This window comes from Lepeophtheirus salmonis, chromosome 14 (genome assembly GCF_016086655.4).
Source record: "Lepeophtheirus salmonis chromosome 14, UVic_Lsal_1.4, whole genome shotgun sequence".
Classification (NCBI taxonomy): domain Eukaryota; kingdom Metazoa; phylum Arthropoda; class Copepoda; order Siphonostomatoida; family Caligidae; genus Lepeophtheirus; species Lepeophtheirus salmonis.
In genome coordinates, this window is record NC_052144.2 from 6,271,810 (window position 1) to 6,296,727 (window position 24,918).

The 24,918-nt window shown below is 30.5% G+C and overlaps 5 protein-coding genes across 5 annotated transcripts; all 5 read left to right on the forward strand.

Moving 5' to 3' along the window:
- Positions 1-2,647: 2,647 nt before the first annotated feature.
- LOC121129339 (uncharacterized) lies at positions 2,648-3,518 on the forward strand. The gene has a single exon (XM_040725052.2). It carries the CDS (start codon positions 2,673-2,675, stop codon positions 3,441-3,443), a length of 771 nt encoding a protein of 256 aa, XP_040580986.1. The 5' UTR covers positions 2,648-2,672; the 3' UTR covers positions 3,444-3,518.
- A 3,420-nt stretch (positions 3,519-6,938) lies between these two features.
- Positions 6,939-7,809, forward strand: LOC121129340 (uncharacterized). Its single transcript, XM_040725053.2, has one exon. It carries the CDS (start codon positions 6,964-6,966, stop codon positions 7,732-7,734), a length of 771 nt encoding a protein of 256 aa, XP_040580987.1. The 5' UTR covers positions 6,939-6,963; the 3' UTR covers positions 7,735-7,809.
- A 2,594-nt stretch (positions 7,810-10,403) lies between these two features.
- On the forward strand, positions 10,404-11,266 carry LOC121129731 (uncharacterized). Its single transcript, XM_040725448.2, has one exon. It carries the CDS (start codon positions 10,438-10,440, stop codon positions 11,161-11,163), a length of 726 nt encoding a protein of 241 aa, XP_040581382.1. The 5' UTR covers positions 10,404-10,437; the 3' UTR covers positions 11,164-11,266.
- Positions 11,267-14,456: 3,190 nt separating this feature from the next.
- Positions 14,457-15,278, forward strand: LOC121129722 (uncharacterized). The gene has a single exon (XM_040725442.2). The coding sequence runs from the start codon at positions 14,471-14,473 to the stop codon at positions 15,203-15,205; it is 735 nt and encodes a 244-aa protein (XP_040581376.1). The 5' UTR covers positions 14,457-14,470; the 3' UTR covers positions 15,206-15,278.
- Positions 15,279-20,883: 5,605 nt separating this feature from the next.
- On the forward strand, positions 20,884-21,718 carry LOC121129790 (uncharacterized). Its single transcript, XM_040725514.2, has one exon. It carries the CDS (start codon positions 20,918-20,920, stop codon positions 21,641-21,643), a length of 726 nt encoding a protein of 241 aa, XP_040581448.1. The 5' UTR covers positions 20,884-20,917; the 3' UTR covers positions 21,644-21,718.
- The last annotated feature ends 3,200 nt before the right edge of the window (positions 21,719-24,918 follow it).

The window sequence follows — 24,918 nt, forward strand, 5'->3', positions numbered from 1 at the left end:
TGTCCGTTGACACTAGAACGACGGATAGTAACGACCCCCCTTAAACGACGGTGGATATCAAAAATGATACCCATTTATTTTTTAATATTTGTAATGGTTAGTGGTGATAAAATTAAAACTAATGTGTTAATTTTTATTTTCTTTGAAGATTTATTACTTATTTAAAAAATAAACATAACTTTTATAATAACATATATAAAGAAATTAGCATTTTTTTAAAGTTACAATTGTTTATTCAGTACCAATACAAGGCTTGCATACGAATCTCTGACATTTACCACAGGTCTTGCTTGCTAAGCGCCGTGATTTTCTTGTACAATTGACTGTATACCAGCTTCTATTTTTAGTTGAACAGTTTCATTGTGATTGAAATAATTGATTATTTTCTTCTATATCATCCTTTGATTCATCATCTTCACCAATAAGTTCGGTAATCAAATTATTCAAAAACTGGCGACGAGTTATTTTCTTACCAGTCACTACTCTGTACAAGATAACAGCATTTATAACAGCAAAATCCAAAATATTATAAAAACTTGTAAAGACCATTGGCGAGAGGACATTTTGGTGGAACAAAGTCAACTCCACACTTAGTTTCATTATAATACTGGATTGATTCTGGTAACCTTTCCCGTACATCTAAAACTTTAACACTTTTGTGTGCAGAGCTCAAAATTAAAACATTTCTGTTTTTTTCCCTTAATAAGAAGTCAATGTTTTGCCACCATTTACAAAGATTAAGCTTGAAATTAGTGCTTGCTTGGTAGCTTTTAGTTCAGGAGGTATTTCTTTGCGAGCACGATTCATAGTTCCTAAAATAGTCGTCCTATTTTTCTAAAGTTCATTTGCAAGAGACAATGACGTAAAGAAATTATTTGTTGTAACATTCCTCCCTTTACCCAAATATGGTTCCATTAGCTTCATTACGACATATTCTGATAAAGATTTATTTGCTAGTCTTTGAGAATCTTTTCTCAAGTAAGGAAATCCATTTACCAAGTATTTGGACGATCCATCAACTGCTAACCAAAATTTTATACCAAATTTATCAGGCTTTTTAGCCATATATTGGGTAAATGAATATCTAGCTTTTGTTGGGAATAGTTGCTCATCAATGGTAATATTTTCACCTGGCCTGTATAATAACTTAAAATTTTTGACTAATCGATCCCATACCATTGAAATCAAGGCGAACTTGTCGTTTTGAAGTCTTTGTGATCTTGTGGAACGAATATCAAAGCGGATATATATCAATAATTCCTTATATCTGTCGCGAGGGATAGTATTCCTAAAGAGATTGATCCCCAATTTTCTTGACCAAATGACTTCTGTCGGCTGCCCTTTGGCTAAGATTCCTCTCGTATACATTATTACAATCAGTTGGAGTATTTCTCGTGTGTTGGTTGTCCATACATCATTCTTAAGTTTTGAACAAGACTCAACTATTGTACATTTTACAATGTGATCAATAATATAATTATCGATCAAGAGTTCAAAAGCTGATAATGTTTTATCTGTAATTATGTTATGTTTTGCAAATGATGATGGGCCTGACACTTCCTTCAATAGGTTTTATTGGCTAAAACGGGCTGAAATTTCTCCATTTCCTATTTGTTTGTGCCAGATTGTGTTATTCTTGCCAACATACATTGACTCTTCTAATAAGTTGGTTGATTTATGTTTCTTAACAATTGGGAATTGAGTCCCTTGATTGCATCCTGGCATTTCTTGAAATGTTAAATATACCAATTAGTTGTTAATAAATACATCTAATATATAGCAAAACTAATAATGGTATTCAAGAAAATTAATTACCGACAGGCTTGTCAAAAACCTCAGAATAGTCATCAGAATCAGAAGAAATTGATTGAGGTGGTTGGGCATATTCTTCATCTTTTTCCAATTCGAAATCCTCACCTTCAGAATCGGAGTACCATATGCACTCAAAGCTCAAAACTCAATATTATTTTTAATTACTAAAAAAATATTTAAAAATTATTAATTAATTATAAAAAAGACAATGACATTTTATTACCTACTAAAAGTAAATTTTAAATAATTTGAACTTAGATGTATCACTAAATGAAATTAATAAATACTTAAACATTGACATAATTAACATGTCAATCATTTTTCATTGAATATAACTTGATTATATTATAAAGATTTAAAGACCCTTAAAATAAATACATTTGAATGAAGAATAAAGTCTAATAAAAGATAGTTAACATGACATTATGCCAATCTATAAAGGATTAAAACATGATGTATCAGCTATAGATATTAAAATATTATTAAGATAACAATTAGTTAAATCAACTCTAAAAAAATAAACAATACTAAAATAAATAGAGGTTTGTATATCTAAGTTATATTTATATCAAATTAGAACCAAAAGTTATACAACGTTTTTATTTGCCAATAATTTTTAATTTAATCAAAAATAAAGAAAAAGGAAAGATCATTTGAGTAGTTAAAACATGATCATATTAATTGTTAAACGATACCCAAAGAGATATGCTTGTTTCAAGTGAAGATGAGGAAGAATGAGTAAAAAAAAAGTAAACACAAAAAGGAGGGCACCCGATTTACATTTATGTAATTACTTTTAGCGTATCTGAATAATAATCATACATTAGCTACATGGACCTTAATATATAAACCACAGAAGAATGCAAAGAAGTCATCACTTGATCCTGAATAGCAATAGCAAAAACATGAAATCCTTTCAGAGCATATCCCTTATCATTGCTTCGGTACTCTTGAGTCTCTCCGTTGCTGATAAACCTCCTGGATTTGGAGGATCCCCTCCTTTAGGTCAATATGCTTCATCTCAGAGTAGTTACGGTAGTGGTTTTGAACAAGAAGTTGATCCTATTGCAGCTCTTGCTGATGCCATTCCCGGAGTTCCTGGAGAGGACTACCCCATTTACTCTGAAGTACCAGAAACTTCTTTTGTGTGTGATGGACAAATTGAAGGAGGATACTATGCAGATCCAGAGGCTCAATGTCAAGCCTTTCATATTTGCGGTGCTGATGCTTCTGGTGGTCTAGCCAAGTATTCTTTCCTCTGTCCCAACGGCACTCTCTTCAATCAAGAGTATTTCATCTGTGACTGGTGGTTCAACTTTGACTGTGCTCAAGCTGAGGAGTTGTACTCTCGCAATGAAGAAATTGCAGCTGAGCGAGAAGCTGCAGCTGGAGATTTGGATGCCTATGGTTCAGCTCCTGCTGGATATGGTGCTCCTTCTAATGGTTATGGTTCACCATCCAGTTCTAAGTCTGGTTCTGCAAAATATAACAAGCCATCTCCTCCATCACGTCGTCCCTCTCCTAAGAGAAAATCATCGAATAAACCCTCATCTGGATATGGAAGTCCTTCATCTCCTGCCCCTGGTGGGTATGGATCCCCCGTTGCTCCACAGTCTTCCTATCAATTTTAAAATGCTAGAGGATGTTATATATTTATTAACTTATTCATATCATTTTTGATTTCCAATAAAGTTATTTAGACATGATATGTTGGTTATACTTTTATATCTTGAAAGGGAACATTATCTTATTATCATAGATTGCTCACAAATATATAAAAATGGAAAGTCATATTCAAGGGTATCGCTGGATTTTGATGGTTTAAAACCTTCAGATTAATAGTTATATAGCTAAGAATTATTTAAATTATTATTTAAAGAAACTATTTGGATGTACAATATTTATAATATGTAGGTGCATTTATTGCTTAAAGTTAGTTTTTGTTGGTCTTAATGTAATTGGGAAATTTAGTATTTATGTTTTATTTTCTCTATATATATAAATTGCAAATCCGTAGCACTCATTTTCAATTTCTATATAAATATGGTATTACTATATTTCAAGTTTCATTCTTAAGTTGTGTAAGAATTTATGAGTAGTATCTTTACTCACGGTGCCTCCCAATTACAATTGAACTAGAAAACAATCTGCATTGAATATGTAAGTATTTATAAAACTCACAAAGCCTCAGGATTCCAAATTAAAAAATCCTAATCATGTTCTTTAAAAAAATGTCAGTCATAATTATAGATATAATGGGCAAAAAAGGACGTGTTCAGTAAAATAGCCTGATACATTTGTGCGATTCAGTTTTAATTTTTAAATGTATTGATATTTCTGTACATTATTAATTATTTGTCACTACCTAAAAATGAGGAAATTTCCTGATTTAAAAAATAAATCTTTAACTATGTAATTTAATATCCCATTTTCATTGATTTAATACTTTTTCTGCATTTATTCTATTCGGTTATACAGGTGTGTCCGTTGACACTAGAACGACGGATAGTAACGACCCCCCTTAAACGACGGTGGATATCAAAAATGATACCCATTTATTTTTTAATATTTGTAATGGTTAGTGGTGATAAAATTAAAACTAATGTGTTAATTTTTATTTTCTTTGAAGATTTATTACTTATTTAAAAAAATAAACATAACTTTTATAATAACATATATAAAGAAATTAGCATTTTTTTAAAGTTACAATTGTTTATTCAGTACCAATACAAGGCTTGCATACGAATCTCTGACATTTACCACAGGTCTTTTGCTAAGCGCCGTGATTTTCTTGTACAATTGACTGTATACCAGCTTCTATTTTTAGTTGAACAGTTTCATTGTGATTGAAATAATTGATTATTTTCTTCTATATCATCCTTTGATTCATCATCTTCACCAATAAGTTCGGTAATCAAATTATTCAAAAAACTGGCGACGAGTTATTTTCTTACCAGTCACTACTCTGTACAAGATAACAGCATTTATAACAGCAAAATCCAAAATATTATAAAAACTTGTAAAGACCATTGGCGAGAGGACATTTTGGTGGAACAAAGTCAACTCCACACTTAGTTTCATTATAATACTGGATTGATTCTGGTAACCTTTCCCGTACATCTAAAACTTTAACACTTTTGTGTGCAGAGCTCAAAATTAAAACATTTCTTTTTTTTCCCTTAATAAGAAGTCAATGTTTTGCCACCATTTACAAAGATTAAGCTTGAAATTAGTGCTTGCTTGGTAGCTTTTAGTTCAGGAGGTATTTCTTTGCGAGCACGATTCATAGTTCCTAAAATAGTCGTCCTATTTTTCTAAAGTTCATTTGCAAGAGACAATGACGTAAAGAAATTATTTGTTGTAACATTCCTCCCTTTACCCAAATATGGTTCCATTAGCTTCATTACGACATATTCTGATAAAGATTTATTTGCTAGTCTTTGAGAATCTTTTCTCAAGTAAGGAAATCCATTTACCAAGTATTTGGACGATCCATCAACTGCTAACCAAAATTTTATACCAAATTTATCAGGCTTTTTAGCCATATATTGGGTAAATGAATATCTAGCTTTTGTTGGGAATAGTTGCTCATCAATGGTAATATTTTCACCTGGCCTGTATAATAACTTAAAATTTTTGACTAATCGATCCCATACCATTGAAATCAAGGCGAACTTGTCGTTTTGAAGTCTTTGTGATCTTGTGGAACGAATATCAAAGCGGATATATATCAATAATTCCTTATATCTGTCGCGAGGGATAGTATTCCTAAAGAGATTGATCCCCAATTTTCTTGACCAAATGACTTCTGTCGGCTGCCCTTTGGCTAAGATTCCTCTCGTATACATTATTACAATCAGTTGGAGTATTTCTCGTGTGTTGGTTGTCCATACATCATTCTTAAGTTTTGAACAAGACTCAACTATTGTACATTTTACAATGTGATCAATAATATAATTATCGATCAAGAGTTCAAAAGCTGATAATGTTTTATCTGTAATTATGTTATGTTTTGCAAATGATGATGGGCCTGACACTTCCTTCAATAGGTTTTATTGGCTAAAACGGGCTGAAATTTCTCCATTTCCTATTTGTTTGTGCCAGATTGTGTTATTCTTGCCAACATACATTGACTCTTCTAATAAGTTGGTTGATTTATGTTTCTTAACAATTGGGAATTGAGTCCCTTGATTGCATCCTGGCATTTCTTGAAATGTTAAATATACCAATTAGTTGTTAATAAATACATCTAATATATAGCAAAACTAATAATGGTATTCAAGAAAATTAATTACCGACAGGCTTGTCAAAAACCTCAGAATAGTCATCAGAATCAGAAGAAATTGATTGAGGTGGTTGGGCATATTCTTCATCTTTTTCCAATTCGAAATCCTCACCTTCAGAATCGGAGTACCATATGCACTCAAAGCTCAAAACTCAATATTATTTTTAATTACTAAAAAAATATTTAAAAATTATTAATTAATTATAAAAAAGACAATGACATTTTATTACCTACTAAAAGTAAATTTTAAATAATTTGAACTTAGATGTATCACTAAATGAAATTAATAAATACTTAAACATTGACATAATTAACATGTCAATCATTTTTCATTGAATATAACTTGATTATATTATAAAGATTTAAAGACCCTTAAAATAAATACATTTGAATGAAGAATAAAGTCTAATAAAAGATAGTTAACATGACATTATGCCAATCTATAAAGGATTAAAACATGATGTATCAGCTATAGATATTAAAATATTATTAAGATAACAATTAGTTAAATCAACTCTAAAAAAATAAACAATACTAAAATAAATAGAGGTTTGTATATCTAAGTTATATTTATATCAAATTAGAACCAAAAGTTATACAACGTTTTTATTTGCCAATAATTTTTAATTTAATCAAAAATAAAGAAAAAGGAAAGATCATTTGAGTAGTTAAAACATGATCATATTAATTGTTAAACGATACCCAAAGAGATATGCTTGTTTCAAGTGAAGATGAGGAAGAATGAGTAAAAAAAAGTAAACACAAAAAGGAGGGCACCCGATTTACATTTATGTAATTACTTTTAGCGTATCTGAATAATAATCATACATTAGCTACATGGACCTTAATATATAAACCACAGAAGAATGCAAAGAAGTCATCACTTGATCCTGAATAGCAATAGCAAAAACATGAAATCCTTTCAGAGCATATCCCTTATCATTGCTTCGGTACTCTTGAGTCTCTCCGTTGCTGATAAACCTCCTGGATTTGGAGGATCCCCTCCTTTAGGTCAATATGCTTCATCTCAGAGTAGTTACGGTAGTGGTTTTGAACAAGAAGTTGATCCTATTGCAGCTCTTGCTGATGCCATTCCCGGAGTTCCTGGAGAGGACTACCCCATTTACTCTGAAGTACCAGAAACTTCTTTTGTGTGTGATGGACAAATTGAAGGAGGATACTATGCAGATCCAGAGGCTCAATGTCAAGCCTTTCATATTTGCGGTGCTGATGCTTCTGGTGGTCTAGCCAAGTATTCTTTCCTCTGTCCCAACGGCACTCTCTTCAATCAAGAGTATTTCATCTGTGACTGGTGGTTCAACTTTGACTGTGCTCAAGCTGAGGAGTTGTACTCTCGCAATGAAGAAATTGCAGCTGAGCGAGAAGCTGCAGCTGGAGATTTGGATGCCTATGGTTCAGCTCCTGCTGGATATGGTGCTCCTTCTAATGGTTATGGTTCACCATCCAGTTCTAAGTCTGGTTCTGCAAAATATAACAAGCCATCTCCTCCATCACGTCGTCCCTCTCCTAAGAGAAAATCATCGAATACAGCCTCATCTGGGTATGGAAGTCCTTCATCTCCTGCCCCTGGTGGGTATGGATCCCCTGTTGCTCCACAGTCTTCCTATCAATTTTAAAATGCTAGAGGATGTTATATATTTATTAACTTATTCATATCATTTTTGATTTCCAATAAAGTTATTTAGACATGATATATTGGTTATACTTTTATATTTTGAAAAACTGACATTATCTTGCATTACATGTGATAATTACTCTTCTTAGGCATAATTAACTTATAGATTTTTAAGAAACAAATTAGTTATAATATGAAAATGCAGGGTATTATAGAAGGACATTGTACGATTGTCATGGTTTAAAACTTTGATGAATATTACTTATATATTGCTTAAAATACTAATTAAAGATAAGATTTGCATACACAATATTTATAGTATGTTTGTATATTTAATTCAACATAATTATTGTCTATTATAATTATATTTTTTCAAAATGATGTACTTATGTTTCATTTTTTATAAATATAATTATCCATTGCAAGTCATTAACACTTATTTTCATTTCAATTTAAACGTTTAAGAATATTTTCTCTTGTTTGATTCTAGGATTAATTTTGTTAGAAGTTTTGGCTATTATTTTAACTCTCGATGCTGTTTAAGTAGGATTTGGGTAGAAAAAAATCTCTGTACAATATTTCTATATTTATCAAATTTACAAAATATTGGAAATCCATTTCAAAAAAAAGATCTTAACCATATTATAAAGGAATGCGTGTAATAATTACAAATATAAGGGAACAAAGCAGAAGTTCTACATAATATGTTGATACATATGCATGATTTAGCTTTAATTTTGTGATGGATAGATACTTTTAACAAGTTAAACTATTTTTAACTATACAACAGTGAGAAAATTATCAGGTTTTAACATTTAATTATCATAAATTCATTTATTGGTTGTTATTTTTTTGTAGATGTTATCAATTCTTTTTCATTAAATAAGGGTATGTAATTGAAATCTAATTTTCTTTTTTTATATAATATAAATTAAGTTATGATTGTAATCCTATTTGGATAACTTTACCACTCTGCACTTTTTTTAAATACTTTGATGTGCCCTGTCTTTAGGTGGCTTTGGATTTTATAAAAATCCATACTGATCTATAATAGCATTCGTTTTTTAAATACCACAAATCAAAAGTTCATGAAAATGCTTATGTATTTATTTATATGACATCAGAAGTCTGAGTTGGATTAAGTTATAGCTCCAATATTTCGTTTCTGAACAGAACTACTATCAATTTTACCACATACGAAATTGAATTCAAATCTGTTTTTTTGTGAAAATGTCTCTTATAATTTACAGTATAGGTAAGAAATATTTATCATTTTCCTATTTTGTAGGTTTGTTCATTCTAAAATATTTTATACAGGATTGAGGTACAGAGACTGGCTAGACCACTCCATTATCTTAATGTCCTTCTTCTCGAGTCACTTCTTTGTTGCCTATACTTTTGGTTCATTTTTGTGGTGCAAGACCAATTCACTACTCATTTTCTAACAATAGATAACATCAACCTTGTATGTATATATCAACCTTTACAAGCAATTGTTCATCAAAAGTGTAAAGTCTTGAAGAATATCACAAAAGTTACTTATTAAGTTCAAATACATATTATTAGGAAATGATATGGGGTCATTCCAAATTGAACCACATTAAGGTTTTCATCTCAACAGCCCATAATTTAACTATTCTAGTATACATTAGAGTTGATTGGTGTAATGGAACTATAGTGGTAAAGCAGTACTATTGCATTAAGTAACAGTACTCTAGTAAATTGGTTTCAAAGTAGGCCCATCAATTGTGTACCCCTTCGACAAATTTATGAAATAAACAAAAATTTAGCTTCTCATAAAGAGACATGCATAAAAAATGGTCTTTTGTTAATTAAAATCGTCAAAATTTAAAGTTAGCTTCCTACCCGAACAACATCCTTCGTACACTTCTGTAAATTCAAGTGAATTGCTCCTAAAAGTAACTGAATACAGATATATATTTTGGTACTAGAACTCATATCCACAAACTTTTTTTTTTTTTGCAAACAGATGATTTTAGAATTGTAAAAGTTATATCATATAAACCTTTCATCATAATTTTATCTTAATTATATATATGTATCAAATTAGAACTAATATAATTATATAATGCATTAAAAAAAACCATTTGTTAAATTAATGTAGGAAATAATCCATATTTATTATTTTTGAGTTTATAAATTGTAATAAAATAAGATAAGTAGTATAACGCTATACAAGACTAAAAACTTGAGATAATTACTATATAGTTGTTACAAATATGCAAACAAAATTTTAAAAAAACAAAGAAAGTAGATAAGTAAACAATAGTTTATTTTAATTATGTTTTATATAGTTATAACTCAAATAATAAAAGCTACAGCGTCGTTGGTTTTTAATAGTTTCAAATATAATAATTGATTAATGTAAGACAATATGTACCTATAACTAAAGTAAGACAATTTTCAATAACTTTTTTTTAATATAAAAATTTACTCAAAAAATATTAATAAAAATCCAGATTTAATTATATCTCAAGTGAAGATAAGGAAGAATGAGTAAATAAAAAAGTAAACACAAAAGGAGGGCACCCCATTTATATTATTATTTACTCATTATACCTATACGTATATGAAAAATATTCATACATTAACTCTGTGTCTCCAGTACATAGTACCTACATATATAAACTATAGAAGAATGTAAAGAAGTCATCACTTGATCCTGAATAGCAATAGCAAAAACATGAAATCCTTTCAGAGCATATCCCTTATCATTGCTTCGGTACTCTTGAGTCTCTCCGTTGCTGATAAACCTCCTGGATTTGGAGGATCCCCTCCTTTAGGTCAATATGCTTCATCTCAGAGTAGTTACGGTAGTGGTTTTGAGCAAGAAGTTGATCCTATTGCAGCTCTTGCTGATGCCATTCCCGGAGTTCCTGGAGAGGACTACCCCATTTACTCTGAAGTACCAGAAACTTCTTTTGTGTGTGATGGACAAATAGAAGGAGGATACTATGCAGATCCAGAGGCTCAATGTCAAGCCTTTCATATTTGTAGTGCTGATGCTTCTGGTGGTCTAGCCAAGTATTCTTTCCTCTGTCCCAACGGCACTCTCTTCAATCAAGAGTATTTCATCTGTGACTGGTGGTTCAACTTTGACTGTGCTCAAGCTGAGGAGTTGTACTCTCGCAACGAAGAAATTGCAGCTGAACAAGAAGCTGCAGCTGGAGATTTGGATGCCTATGGTTCAGCTCCTGCTGGATATGGTGCTCCTTCTAATGGTTATGGTTCACCATCCAGTTCTAAGTCTGGTTCTGCAAAATATAACAAACCATCTCCTCCATCTCGTCGTCCCTCTCCTAAGAGAAAATCATCAAATACAGCTTCATCTGGGTATGGAAGTCCTTCATCTCCTGCCGCTGGTGGATATGGATCCCCCGTTGCTCCACAGTCTTCCTATCAATTTTAAAATGCTAGAGGATGTTATATATTTATTAACTTATTCATATCATTTTTGATTTCCAATAAAGTTACATGATAAGTTGGTTGGACTTTACATTTTGAAAAACTACCATTATCTTCCATATATTATTAGTAAATTCACGCATGCAGTAGTTTGAATTGTTAGACATGATAGACAAAGAAATAAATCATGAAGAAGATAAGGTGTGAAAAATTAGTACACCTTTAATTATTAAGAAAACTAAATGTCAATATTTTTCGGAGTTGTGTGTCAACTTTTGATATTTGAGTTCGAATAGAAATACGTTATTTAGAAAATATGAACTCCTCAGAACAAAAAAATCTTATTATTGGCTCTTGTAAGCTTAGTAGCACTAGTATGATTATTTAAAAAAAATATATTGTTTTAAAAACTTCAAAAAACATACATTGTCTACGTCAAAATTCCATTTTTTATTTTCTCCAAGAAATTCCCAAATCGAAATTCGTGTAGAAAATTGCAAAAAAACTTTTTATTTACTAATTTTGAAAAAAAAAAGTTGAAAATAGCACTTATTTGAATAGTAAAGAAGAGCACAAACATATTACAAATTTTTTTCGTAGTTGCAAAAGCAAAAAGTTATGAAGAATAATGTTGTCGAAAAATAACTCTTGATAACAGGTTCAAATATTCCAAAAAATTATGTATTTAAATGTTACAGCAATTGAAATTCCGAATTTTCAAATTTTATGTCACAAATGCATCGGTTTGTAGTATTTAAAAAAAGAATTCTAAATTGTCGTTTGATGAAAAATGAGAAAAAATTTAAAAAATTATTCAGAAAATGACAGATATTTCAGTTAACATCCATTTTTATAAGTCAATTTTTATCCAAACGAATTTCCAAACAAACTTCTATATACTTTATTTTGTAAAACTAATCCAATACTTCATTTGAAGCTCATTTTTTTTTGCACATAAAAAAAATCGCAGTTTTCACTTATTTCTTTTTTAACCCGTAATTTTAAAAATTTATAAAAAAACCATGTTCAAAAATGTATATTTTTTGTTTCGGGAAGTTGATTGTGTTTTGATCAGAGAGTCTTGTTTCGTGGAAGAGGTAGCCTTTGTTTGGTATCTGGGGTTGGGATGATAGGTTTAACTTTTTGTTCAAAATTCACTGGAGTGTAACTTCATCCTTAATGGGACGTCTATGACACAGAAGGATGAGGCTAAGTCTTTTAATTTTGCATTTATAGTTCTTGTTTTCTCCCAATGAAGAAAAAAACGACACAAGCCTAACTTGTAAATTATCTAAAGACTTAATCAGAGAGATTCTGGAAGGATTCCAGATTTCAAATCCATTTCTTAATATCAAAAGGACATATAGTTTACAAAGTTATACCGTGAACGAATAAATACGAATTTTTGTAAAAATGACATTATAATTACTTCAACTCATACTTTCTTTAGACCCTTATTACATTTCAATTAGTTGTAATGATGTCATTTGATAGAATAAATCTCAGCAATGTGCTATTTTTGTACGAAAAGGGAAGGAAAATAATAAGAAATTTTACATTTTTTGATCGTTTTCCACGATTTACCTATAACAGACCTTTTGTGTCGCAACCAATCTATTGAAAAAACATTTTCAATCCAAAATCCTGAGCATTGTAATGATTGTACTCGTATATACAGGGTTGATCTTATCTAGTGGAACACATATTATTATTTTCAATTTATCAAGAATGAAATTTAAATGCTAGATTTTGTGAGCACATTCGTTTAACAAAATCATCTGAAAATAGTGCTCGCCATAGCTTTTATTCTATCTGTAAGCCTTTAGCTATAATAATTGCGTCGATAGAAGGCATAAATCCCTTGCAGATCTTGACTATGTAGTCAGACTCAAGCCTGGTATACTCATTCTTGATGGATGCCTTTAGAGACTGAACACTCTTTTCTAGACACGCCTAGATAGAGTAGTCCAAGGGGTTTTGGGGATGGAGAAAAGATTGGCCACTTCCTGAGGTGGCAAAAGTACGGAAAGTTGTCTCTCACGAACACTTGGGTCTTAGTGGTCCAATGACATGTAGCTTCGTCTTGAGTGACAAAAAAAAGTTGTCCCTGGAATTTTCTCTGGCCCAAAGTAGCACTTTCTTTTGAGCTGCTCCTTGCTCTCCACATAAATGGGAGGGCAGGCTCCACAACGCCCAAGACCGTGGTTCCAGCTGGATTTTTTCTTCTGATGAAATGTCTTACTGAAGCAGAGACATTATTTGGATGTTCGGTTAAAATGAGGTGGCTGTTTTTTTTATTCACAGTGTCATCAATAGTTTTAAAAAAAAAATAATCAAAAAAAATAAAACATTCCATAATTTTTGTTTGCCTTAAGAAATTTTAGAATCTTCTTTGCTCTTTCAACCACCTCAACTTGTCCTGTTGTTGTCTCCTCTGTAATTTCATCCCTATGTCATTCCAGATTGAAAATAATAAAATGCGTGCCACTAGATAAGATCAACCCTGTAAATGGGGCATTTCATGATAAATGTTCAAGAGGAAACGGATTTACTAAAAAATTTCTTTGTGATATTGTTAATAATCTTAATCTTTTTAGTACTTTTAGGTTGATTTTTATCAATTACACTATTAATTTTAACTTCATGAATTTTCTAATTCTACAGTATTAAAAAAATATAGAAGGGTTAAATCTATAAAATTTAAAAAAAATGAACGATAAATTGCCTTGGAAAATTAAAGATCGAAAACTAAGATCATACTTCAATTACAACAAAATTTTTGTGAAGCTAATTAAAAACTATTTGGTGATGTATTAAACTTGCTTATATTTGCTTTGGTTTATGAAATAGCACTAAGATTAACTAAAGAATAAAAGTAAATCCTTAACTAAACAAAAATTTATCTTAGGTATGTTTGACAAAGTTCTAACTAATAATAAAAGCTACAAAGTGGGGAGACTGGTAATTTTTAAATAATTTAAAAAGAAAACAAAGCAGTTTGTACCTATAATAGAAAATGGACAATTTTGACTTACTATTTTTATATATAAAGATTTACTCGAAAAAACTATTTATAAATACTCCAAAAATATTTTTGTGAAGATAAAGAATAATGAGGTAAGAAACAAGTAAACAAAAAAGGAGAGTACTCGACTTAAATTTATGTATGTAAGTACTGTAAGTACTCATTATACCTATACCTATGTGAACAATATTCATACATTAACTCCTTGTCGTATTTACCTACATATATAAACCACACAAGAATGTAAAGAAGTCATCACTTGATCCTGAATAGCAATAGCAAAAACATGAAATCCTTTCAGAGTATATCCCTTATCATTGCCTCGGCACTCTTGAGTCTCTCCGTTGCTGATAAACCTCCTGGATTTGGAGGATCCCCTCCTTTAGGTCAATATGCTTCATCTCAGAGTAGTTACGGTAATGGTTTGAGTGGTTATGAGCAAGAAGTTGATCCTCTTGCTGCTCTTGCTGATGCCATTCCCGGAGTTCCTGGAGAGGACTACCCCATTTACTCTGAAGTACCAGAAACTTCTTTTGTGTGTGATGGACAAATAGAAGGAGGATACTATGCAGATCCAGAGGCTGAATGTCAAGCCTTTCATATTTGCAGTGCTGATGCTTCTGGTGGTCTAGCCAAGTATTCTTTCCTCTGTCCCAACGGCACTCTCTTCAATCAAGAGTATTTCATCTGTGACTGGTGGTTCAACTTTGACTGTGCTCAAGCTGAGGAGTTGTACTCTCGCAATGAAGAAATTGCAGCTGAGCGAGAAGCTGCAGCTGGAGATTTGGATGCCTATGGTTCAGCTCCTGCTGGATATGGTGCTCCTTCTAATGTTTATGGTTCACCATCCAGTTCTAAGTCTGGTTCTGCAAAATATAACAAACCATCTCCTCCATCACGTCGTCCCTCTCCTAAGAGAAAATCATCGAATAAACCCTCATCTGGATATGGAAGTCCTTCATCTCCTGCCCCTGGTGGGTATGGATCCCCCGTTGCTCCAGAGTCTTCCTATCAATTTTAAAATGCACGAGGATGTTATATATTTATTAACTTATTCATATCATTTTTGATTTCCAATAAAGTTATTTAGACATAACACGTTTATTATACTTTTATATTTTGAAATGCGATATTCTGCTGATGTTGTGGGTTTAATAAAATATACGATGATATGTAGATTTTTATGTGTAGATCTAAAAGCTTGAAACTGTTTTTGTGTTCTGGTAGTCATAGAATTTGTTCTTATGCGCAAAAAATTTCAAATAAATATTTTTCCTTGGCCTTTAGTGCAATTTCAAAAAACAAAGTATTGATGAAAAGTCAAAATATGGACAAAAGATTCACATTTTTTAACTTGAATATATAAATACCTTGTTTTAACTTTAATTATGACCTTCAGTTTGGTATCGTGTATGAAACATTAATTTTTTGGTTATGAAAACAAGATACACCATATTAATATATTATATTATAATATATATTACAATTATTCAATAAATAAATAAAAATATTATGAAATATATGTTTATAATTTCTAGAATGGAGTATTTGTGTAGTAGACTGCATAACTTTTCAGTATATAAGAATATGATATTTTTTCATACATAATTAGCAATTTAAGTGTATAGTCTATCTTTTACATACAGAACGATAATTAATTTTGATGGAAGTCCCCATTAAAATGGAAAGGAAAATATTTCACACATCCGAATGATTGACACATGCTACTTAGAAGCCCAATTATTTTTTTGCCTGTTTTTACTCATTTTTTTATATAAAAAACATTTTTTGTTACAAATTTTATTGCAATTTAAAAGAATCTGAAGATTAAAAATAGGAGTACATATTATTCTTTCATTTATCACTCGAATAATATTTGTATTCCATTTGGAGAACAGATTCACAATTTAAAACCATTAAAATCCTATTTTTAATTTTTATATATGAAAGTAAAAAAAAAAATGCGTGACAACCCTTTGTCTATGAATTTTATTATTTGAATGTCTCCAAATAGTTTGTACCTATATAGAAGGATAATTAATTTCACCAAATACCCCAATAATATTTTGGATAATTTAAGTGATTTGACATCATGCAAAGATGATTTCAAATTTAGATTAATAATTGTTGTATTTACGAATGACGTCATAAATATTTCAAAACAAATTTGACAATCACATCACTACAAGAACAAATATTTAGATGCTTTAATACTCTAAATTATTTTTAATTCAGTCATCAGAAAGAATGAATCCTTGTGTTGAACTATCTTTATTACGAAAATATTTGTAAAATTTTTGTATAATTAATAATACCCTGGAGAGAGGGAGAATAATAAGATACTCTATTTAATTTTTTTGGGCCCCGACCAGCCTAAGAACTTATATTTTTCTAACACACTCCTGAGCATAGTTATAATTGTATATATAGGATTGATATTTTATAGTGGCACACATTTTATCATTTTCAATCCAGAATAACATTCCTAAAAAATCACAGAGGAGGACAACAAAACATCTTATCTTTAAACACAGCAAGCTGAGACGATTAAAAAGAACAAAAATATTCCAATTTATCTCGAGGCCAACAAAAATTCAGGCAAATTTTTCCTTTTTTCTGACGATAAAATTTTGAACCTTGATGCCACAGTGAATAAGTAGAACAGCCGCTTTATCACAACCGAATATTGAGAGATTGTATCAGTTTCAGTGAGATATGTTTTCAGAACAAAAAATCCAGACGGAACAATGGTTTACTCCAGAAGGAGTTCCTTGTCATCGCGCCGCTAAGACTCAGGCCTTCCTGAGAGACAACTTTCCACACTTTTGGGACCTAAACATGTGGCCGCCCTCCTCTCCACAAACGAGCCCCAAATTTATCTAGCCGTGTCTGGAGGAAAGAGTTTGTGCTACTCCTCAAAGGACTGTCCTGTCTCTAGAGGCAGCCATCAAGAATGAATAGACCAAGCTCGAGTCTACTACATAGTCAAGGTCTGCAATGGATTTAGGCCTCGTAGTGATGGAATTATTAGAGCTATGGGTTCATATATTGAATAAAAGTTCTGCCGAGCCTTGAAAATATAAAACAACTTTTCACTAAAATATCACCTTAATATCTGCTTAATTTAAATATACGAGTATATCAATAAAATTTAAAATATTCCATGATTATTTTTTTTGCAGCTGGTGTAAATTTATTCACAATAAATATAAGAATTTTCACATAATCAAAAGAAAAAAGCTTAGTACACCACGTAAACAGATTTAAAATACAATTAAACAAAGCAAAAAAATGGTCATCGAAATATAAAACTTTTCAGGTTAAAAACAATAGTAAAATTCAGAAAAATCAAAACAAAAAATAGAGACAAAAACAGCCGATTAATTAACCCATTTCTTTAATAACTTTGATGTATAAATTAATGATGGGGATTATGTCTGTAAGGTTGAAGTCTTTCTTAGTTATTTTTGTATATATTATTTGTTGATTTTTAATAATAATATTGTTAATCTTTCTTCCTCTCTTTCAGCAATTGTATTCTAAGAATTAATCTCTATCAATTCTTGTCCAAACGTTCTTGAGCAGGTCAGATGAGATCCATGCATAAGTTTCTCTTAAAAGCTTGCAGTTCTAGAAGAGATGGTCTTTGAAGAATTTGGCTCCAACCTCCCGTGATTAAGCAATATTTGAACCATCACTCAGGGATGTCAAATATTTATTTTTTATCGTTTGATCCTTTTATCTGCTTCTTCGTTGATGTATCTCCTTCTCAAATAATCACAAAAAGTAGATTTTTCGAAACACCGCCTTAATTTGTGACGTAGAAACCGTCCAAACTTTCATTCTGAGCGCTGAAAAGGGCCTTTCGACATCTTTCAAATTATGTTACCTTGATTTATGGAATTGTTTAGTAATTTGACCAACAAATGTCCACAGGAATATCGGCGAGACGGTTTGCGCTTCCAGAAAATTAAATGTCCTCCTATGGGCAGTTCCCAGCCGAGAGATAATTCAAATTTATAAGTAATATACATGCACCCTTTACATAAATACTGAGTACGTTTGGACTATAATGCAAAATTATCCATAACTTTTTTTAAACTAGCATACGGGTTATTAATAAGAAAGACTTGTATCTCTTTTAGAAAGTCATTGAGCATATAATACCAGGGTTCCAAATATTTCCACATTTTTCCCAACAAATAAAAATTCGGAACCTTCCATATTTCTGAGACGCTCATCAAAGACAGTCTTCCAATATTCAGTGGACTGTGTAGCCTAGCATAAGAGATGTTCGTTATCCTTTTCGCTTGGAGAAATAAGCTCTGTATAGCAAATATATTTTTAAGAGTTTCTTCAGAGATGATCAATGACAAAAATCGTGTGTACTAAGGGCATTAAAAAAAATCAAATCAACATCGTAAATTTACAATTTAAAAATATATTTTGAGGAAATCAGCTACAATCAGCTGCAAAAAGGGAGGAGGGAGAGAAAGAAATAAACAAGGGCATTGGCAAGAATTACTGTGATGTCGATCCCCAATTCTACTCTGAGTCGAACAAGGACTTAAAATTACAACTCAGTAAAAAATCATTAGGGTGACTCTCTGTCTGTTATGAGCTCAAACGAATGTTGAATCAGGTTTTGAATATAATTGACTCTATTTAGGAAAGGAAGTTAACTACGAAAGAATTGAATAAAAATGACAAGTGCTAAGGAAAAGAAAATTCATTTTTCAGATTAATATTTCCTGAAAAAAGAATAAACAAAAAATTCACACGATTTACATCACTAAAAAGATAACCAATTTTTGGACAACTTAAAAGTTTCAAACAGCTATTTCTTTCTACATATTCTGGTTGAAAAAATGTATTATATAAAAGTAATTTTTGTAATTTTAAGGTTAAATTTTATTTCTAAAAATTATAGACAATTTTTTTTTCTAATAAGTATTTCATTTCCTTGTAGACATATCATAAATAAATTATAACTGTTTTTTTTTTATCGTAATCGTTGTATATTCAGTCAAAATTAAATTAGTTGAATTGTGAAATATAATTTTAAATATTTCAAGAATGTTTATTATTTAAAATGATCATTTGAATTATTGTCTTTATTTTTGAATGGATTGCAACCTCCGGAGGATATCAATAGTAAATACCTATAAATAGTACAAGTTTTGTACCCGTAATAGTACTTTGATAAATATTTAATTGTATCGGAGGAATACATATATAATTATAAAATTTTTATAGTAGATTATGTAAAATTAGTTAAATAACATAATGAAGTAAATTTAATTTATGACAATAATTCATACATATTTGTGAAAAGACCTAAAAAATTTTTTTAATATAAAATATAGGCAATGTTTAGAAATGTGCATTGGGTAATATTATGCAACAGCATTTTTGCCTACCGGCTTAACCCCACATTTATTATTGTTATATATGCCATAGAACAAGAAAATGGCCATTAAAGCCTTAAAACGTAATAAGTTTGGCCATGAAAGCCTGTAATTAAGAATTACATTTTTTTTTATTCAAAACCATATTTTGGAATGAAATAACCATATAAATGAAAATTTTATGATATAATAATTGATAAAAATTCAGTGATCAAATAGTACATTATTTTTTTAAATTATTATTCATGCAAATTCAAAAAAATGTGGTTGATCATACAAAAATCAAGTAAAATGAAGGATCATTTATGGAATGTAATATTTTTTTTTTTTTTTTGCAAAAAGCTTATTATTATTGCTAAAATTAAAGAATAAACTTTTTATAACTACTTTAAAACATTTACTATTTTGATTGATTTTTTAGTTTAACTTTTAACTTTGTAATAAAATATAAGCGTAAAGTTGCGTGGAAATGTTTCAAAATTGAATATTATAAATATTATTATCATCAATTATAATTGATGGATATATATTTTACTTTTTAAGTATACGAATTGAAAATGGTTATAATCTCTAGGAACATTAAAATATTATTAATAATTAAACAAGAAAGATTTAAAAATTGATTAATTAATAAATCAAAAAGACATAGCCGTTTAATCAAATACTATTTGTCAATTATATAATAAATGACAAATAGCTATGTCACTCAAATAAAAAATACAAATTTATAATATATAAAATGTCCAAGTCAAAAGTTTTCTAGAAGTTTACTATTTGAATACGTTAAACCTATTTAAAAAGCAATATTATGATTGTATTTTTTATCTAAACCTATCAATAAACAATTTGTCAACAATACAAATATTCAAAAATTATTTTACAAAATACCGAAATGATAAAAATCAATTGAAATAAAGAAAATTATTATAAAAAAAAACGTAATAGAAATATTGAATTAGGTGTTGGAAAAATTATAACTGATGATAACAGATAGAGTGTTGTTAATTCTCAATATATAATATTCCATTCAAATAAGAAAGAAATACAATTTATAATAACTAATGTTTAATTTATAAATTTACTCAAAAAAATATTTATAAATACTCAAAGAGATAAATATATAACATGAGGAAGAATGACTTAAGAAAAAAATAAGCACAAAAGGAGGGCACCCGATTTACATTTATGTGTGTAGGTACTCATTATACCCATACCTATGTGAACAATATTCATACATTAACTCCTTGTCGCATGTACCTACATATATAAACTACACAAGAATGTAAAGAAGGCATCACTTGATCCTGAAAAGCAATAGCAAAAACATGAAATCCTTTCAGAGCATATCCCTTATCATTGCCTCGGCACTCTTGAGTCTCTCCGTTGCTGATAAACCTCCTGGATTTGGAGGATCCCCACCTTTAGGTCAATATGCTTCATCTCAGAGTAGTTACGGTAGTGGTTTAGAGCAAGAAGTTGATCCTATTGCAGCTCTTGCTGATGCCATTCCCGGAGTTCCTGGAGAGGACTACCCCATTTACTCTGAAGTACCAGAAACTTCTTTTGTGTGTGATGGACAAATTGAAGGGGGATACTATGCAGATCCAGAGGCTCAATGTCAAGCCTTTCATATTTGCGGTGCTGATGCTTCTGGTGGTCTAGCCAAGTATTCTTTCCTCTGTCCCAACGGCACTCTCTTCAATCAAGAGTATTTCATCTGTGACTGGTGGTTCAACTTTGACTGTGCTCAAGCTGAGGAGTTGTACTCTCGTAATGAAGAAATAGCAGCTGAGCGAGAAGCTGCAGCTGGAGATTTGGATGCCTATGGTTCAGCTCCTGCTGGATATGGTGCTCCTTCTAATGGTTATGGTTCTCCATCCAGTTCTAAGTCTGGTTCTGCTAAATATAACAAACCATCTCCTCCATCACGTCGCCCCTCTCCTAAGAGAAAATCATCAAATAAACCCTCATCTGGATATGGAAGTCCTTCATCTCCTGCCCCTGGTGGATATGGATCCCCCATTGCTCCACAGTCTTCCTATCAATTTTAAAATGCTAGAGGATGTTATATATTTATTTAATTATTCATATTATTTTTGATTCTAAATAAAGTTATTTAGTCTTGACACGTTGGTTATACTTGTAACGTCTTGGCCTCCATAAGATTAGTAAAAAAAATCTTAAAGTCAAATATTCGCACAAAATTTGTTCCTCCCCCCTCCAAATAAAAGCAGGGTCCGTAAGGAGAGAAAGATCGAAAAACAATGAAATATTACTATAGATTACTAAGAATCAAATTAATGTGTAATATAAATTCTAATTAATATTCAAAGATGTTACAGAATTGTGAAATATTAACTTTGATGAATATTTATTTTTATAAATTGGAATTAGTTGGGGTTTTAGCTAAGGATATATTAGGGGCTTTTAATGTAGATACAAATGAAAAAAATAATATTTGATCCCTTGCCGATTTTGTAAGTTTTTCCAATTGACAAAAAAATTCTAAATTTGATGCTAGGTTTATTTTAGCAGTGAACAACATTTAATGGGGGAAAAAGTGCTTGTAGGATGAAAAATTATTTGTATAGCCTCAAGGCTTGCCCACAGAATTATATTTTGGAGGAGCTTGTTTGTTTGTTTTTTTGCTGTTTTTTTTTGAAAAATAATTTAATTTTGATTTACTTCTAGTACCAAACAAAAATTTATTAATTGGGGATGGAATACAGCCCCCTCTCGCACGGAGGCCATTTCTCCCCATTGTCAAGCAAGTTATTTTTTAAGGGTATTTATCTCCTAAGTGGGAAGGAAAATATAGTATCGAAGAAAGGATTGATCCTCTTGGAAATCATGATCGGCAGCCCTCTTCCCTCAGGCAAGGAAACTAAAAAAGGATCGTCTAATGGAAACTTTATTAGCACAATGACCCAAAATATACTACCCTGACAACAAAGGTTTGCTCCAGAAAAAGCTCGTTCAGGTCATGGACTGGTTTACTCAGTCTCCAGATCTCCATCTCGTAAAAAAATTTAATCAGTGGGGAAACTTACAAAATCGGGAAGGGATCAAATATTTACAGTATGTGTGTCAATATATTTATTCCGATTTAGCTCATCTATAAAATGTTGTTGTTGTTTTTTTTGTTTTTTTTTGCAATATAACTTAAATGTGGCCGTATAAATAATTAAAATTCGACCCTCTTGTTTTAAAGACATTCTAGAGTTGTTATCAGCTGTTATTGCTTTCATTAAAGAATAAAGTGAGTTTTCAAATTCATAAACGCATTTTCGAAATGCCTAACGAAATTCGCTCTCAAATCTCAGGCATGGGTGCACCAATACCAAAGTCTACAAGATTTAAATGAGATTAAACATATCTGGGTCAACTGTACATGGAATAAAACAATATCTTATTTGAGGAAAGGACCTTACAGATAACTATATTGGTAAAATCAAGGATATATATTTATATATATTTTTTTTTTTGATGAAATTATTTTTAAAAAAACTTTTGGACTCCATTCTTGCCTAACCTCAACCTCCTTGATTACAGCATATGAGTTTATATCGAGGCTAGGGCCTATGCTGCATGTATATCAAATTTGAGTGTGAGTGTTCTCAAGAAATGAATAAATGAGAAAAGGACAAACCTTCAGTCTTACTATTTTTTTTAGGGTCTGTTAATTACTTTGGAGCCGTAGGATTCGTATTATTGAGGCCAAAGGGCTTCATATTGAAAATAATAAATGTAGTAAACACATCCATTATTTTTAATGTATTCTTTTTCATTGATGTGTATCTCCTTAGCAATCAAAACAATGCTTACATGACGCACTTGACTATTTCCATTAACTTATCCATATTTTCAACAGAATATTGTGCTTCTTTGACATCAAAATTACCGGAACAGAATTGACTAAACCAAATTACAACATGATTGGCTGTTACAGTATGAGGGCATAAAGCTTTTTCTTGATGAAAAACTGTAGAATATGCTGTATTTTGTATTTGCTGGTGTCCATCTTTGGCGTGCACTAAAACAATCACAAAACTGTAGAGAAAAGTTGTTTTTTTACGAAATCTTTTCTTTCAAACGGCATCTAAGGTGAACTGATTTTACATATACAACACGATATACACATTACTAAAGCACTTTATTGGGAAAATAATGGATTTATTTTTATTGCACCTATTAATAAATGTTTTATGTTTCTTGTACAACGATATCTCAAATTATCCAGAATCTCGTAAAAAATTATATAAGAGATAATTAAAGAAGATGATTGATTGATCTAAAGTGTGTCATAATTAAATTTATCCCCTGTATATGTTAATTTTTCTTTTTAATGGAGTTATCAACTATATTAGTATATGATAATTATAAATGGGTTAAATGATATATTTTGGAGGGGCAAATAAGCATTTTTTAATTATTGCTACTATAAAAAAGTAACTTTGAATAAAATGTAAAATTTTCATTTAAGACTGTTCTAACAAATGTGTATAATTAATTACACCTACAAAAGTTACAGAAGGACGGTTATTTATTCAAGATTTCGATATACGGACACCTCAAATTTTGATTTAATCATTTTTAGATCCAAAGTTACAAATTTTCTTGAAATTAAACACTGCATTTCATAGTTGGCTTAGAAATCTACCAAATAAAACAATAAGGTTATGTTTTAAATTATATTTTGATGAAATTTTCTGTATTAACCAACAATTTAGATTCTAAGTAATAGATGTTACAGAATAAAGTCATTGAATATATCAATACAATATGGCATATATTTGGAAAGTGTTCATTTATTATAATGATTTGTTAAGTACATAATATTTATTCAAATATATTGGAATATCCTACTTGAAAAAAAAAATACAATATACATATTTATATCAACCTATTAACTACAAATATATTGGAGAGGGTAATATTCAAATAATATGAAGGTTCAATAATTAGCATTATCTCTTCTAGTTATCTCACAAGATATGCTGAAGAAGGTATAGTTATTTTAGTAATATGTTTGGTTACAAACACCCTATTTGTTTTTTCAGGATCGAAGAAATTGCCATCAATACTGACATGAACACAAAAGTATTTTACTCATTACACTGCTCTTGAATATGTAGAAACAGATGAAACTTTCAAAGTCTTATTTTCAAAAATATGTAAAAAATATAACTGTATATTAAAGCCCAACGGATATTGATTTTTAGGTGTCCGATACTGATTATTTGGAAAGTTATGAAACTGATACACCTAATCGGAATATATTTTAACACTCAACTTTGATCATTTAAGAAATCCCAAAAAAAAAAAA

Excerpts from the sequence above, each read along its gene's own strand:
- LOC121129339 (XM_040725052.2), top strand. The coding sequence starts at position 2,673 with ATGCAAAGAAGTCATCACTTGATCCTGAATAGCAATAGCAAAAACATG.
- LOC121129340 (XM_040725053.2), top strand. The coding sequence starts at position 6,964 with ATGCAAAGAAGTCATCACTTGATCCTGAATAGCAATAGCAAAAACATG.
- LOC121129731 (XM_040725448.2), top strand. The coding sequence starts at position 10,438 with ATGAAATCCTTTCAGAGCATATCCCTTATCATTGCTTCGGTACTCTTG.
- LOC121129722 (XM_040725442.2), top strand. The coding sequence starts at position 14,471 with ATGAAATCCTTTCAGAGTATATCCCTTATCATTGCCTCGGCACTCTTG.
- LOC121129790 (XM_040725514.2), top strand. The coding sequence starts at position 20,918 with ATGAAATCCTTTCAGAGCATATCCCTTATCATTGCCTCGGCACTCTTG.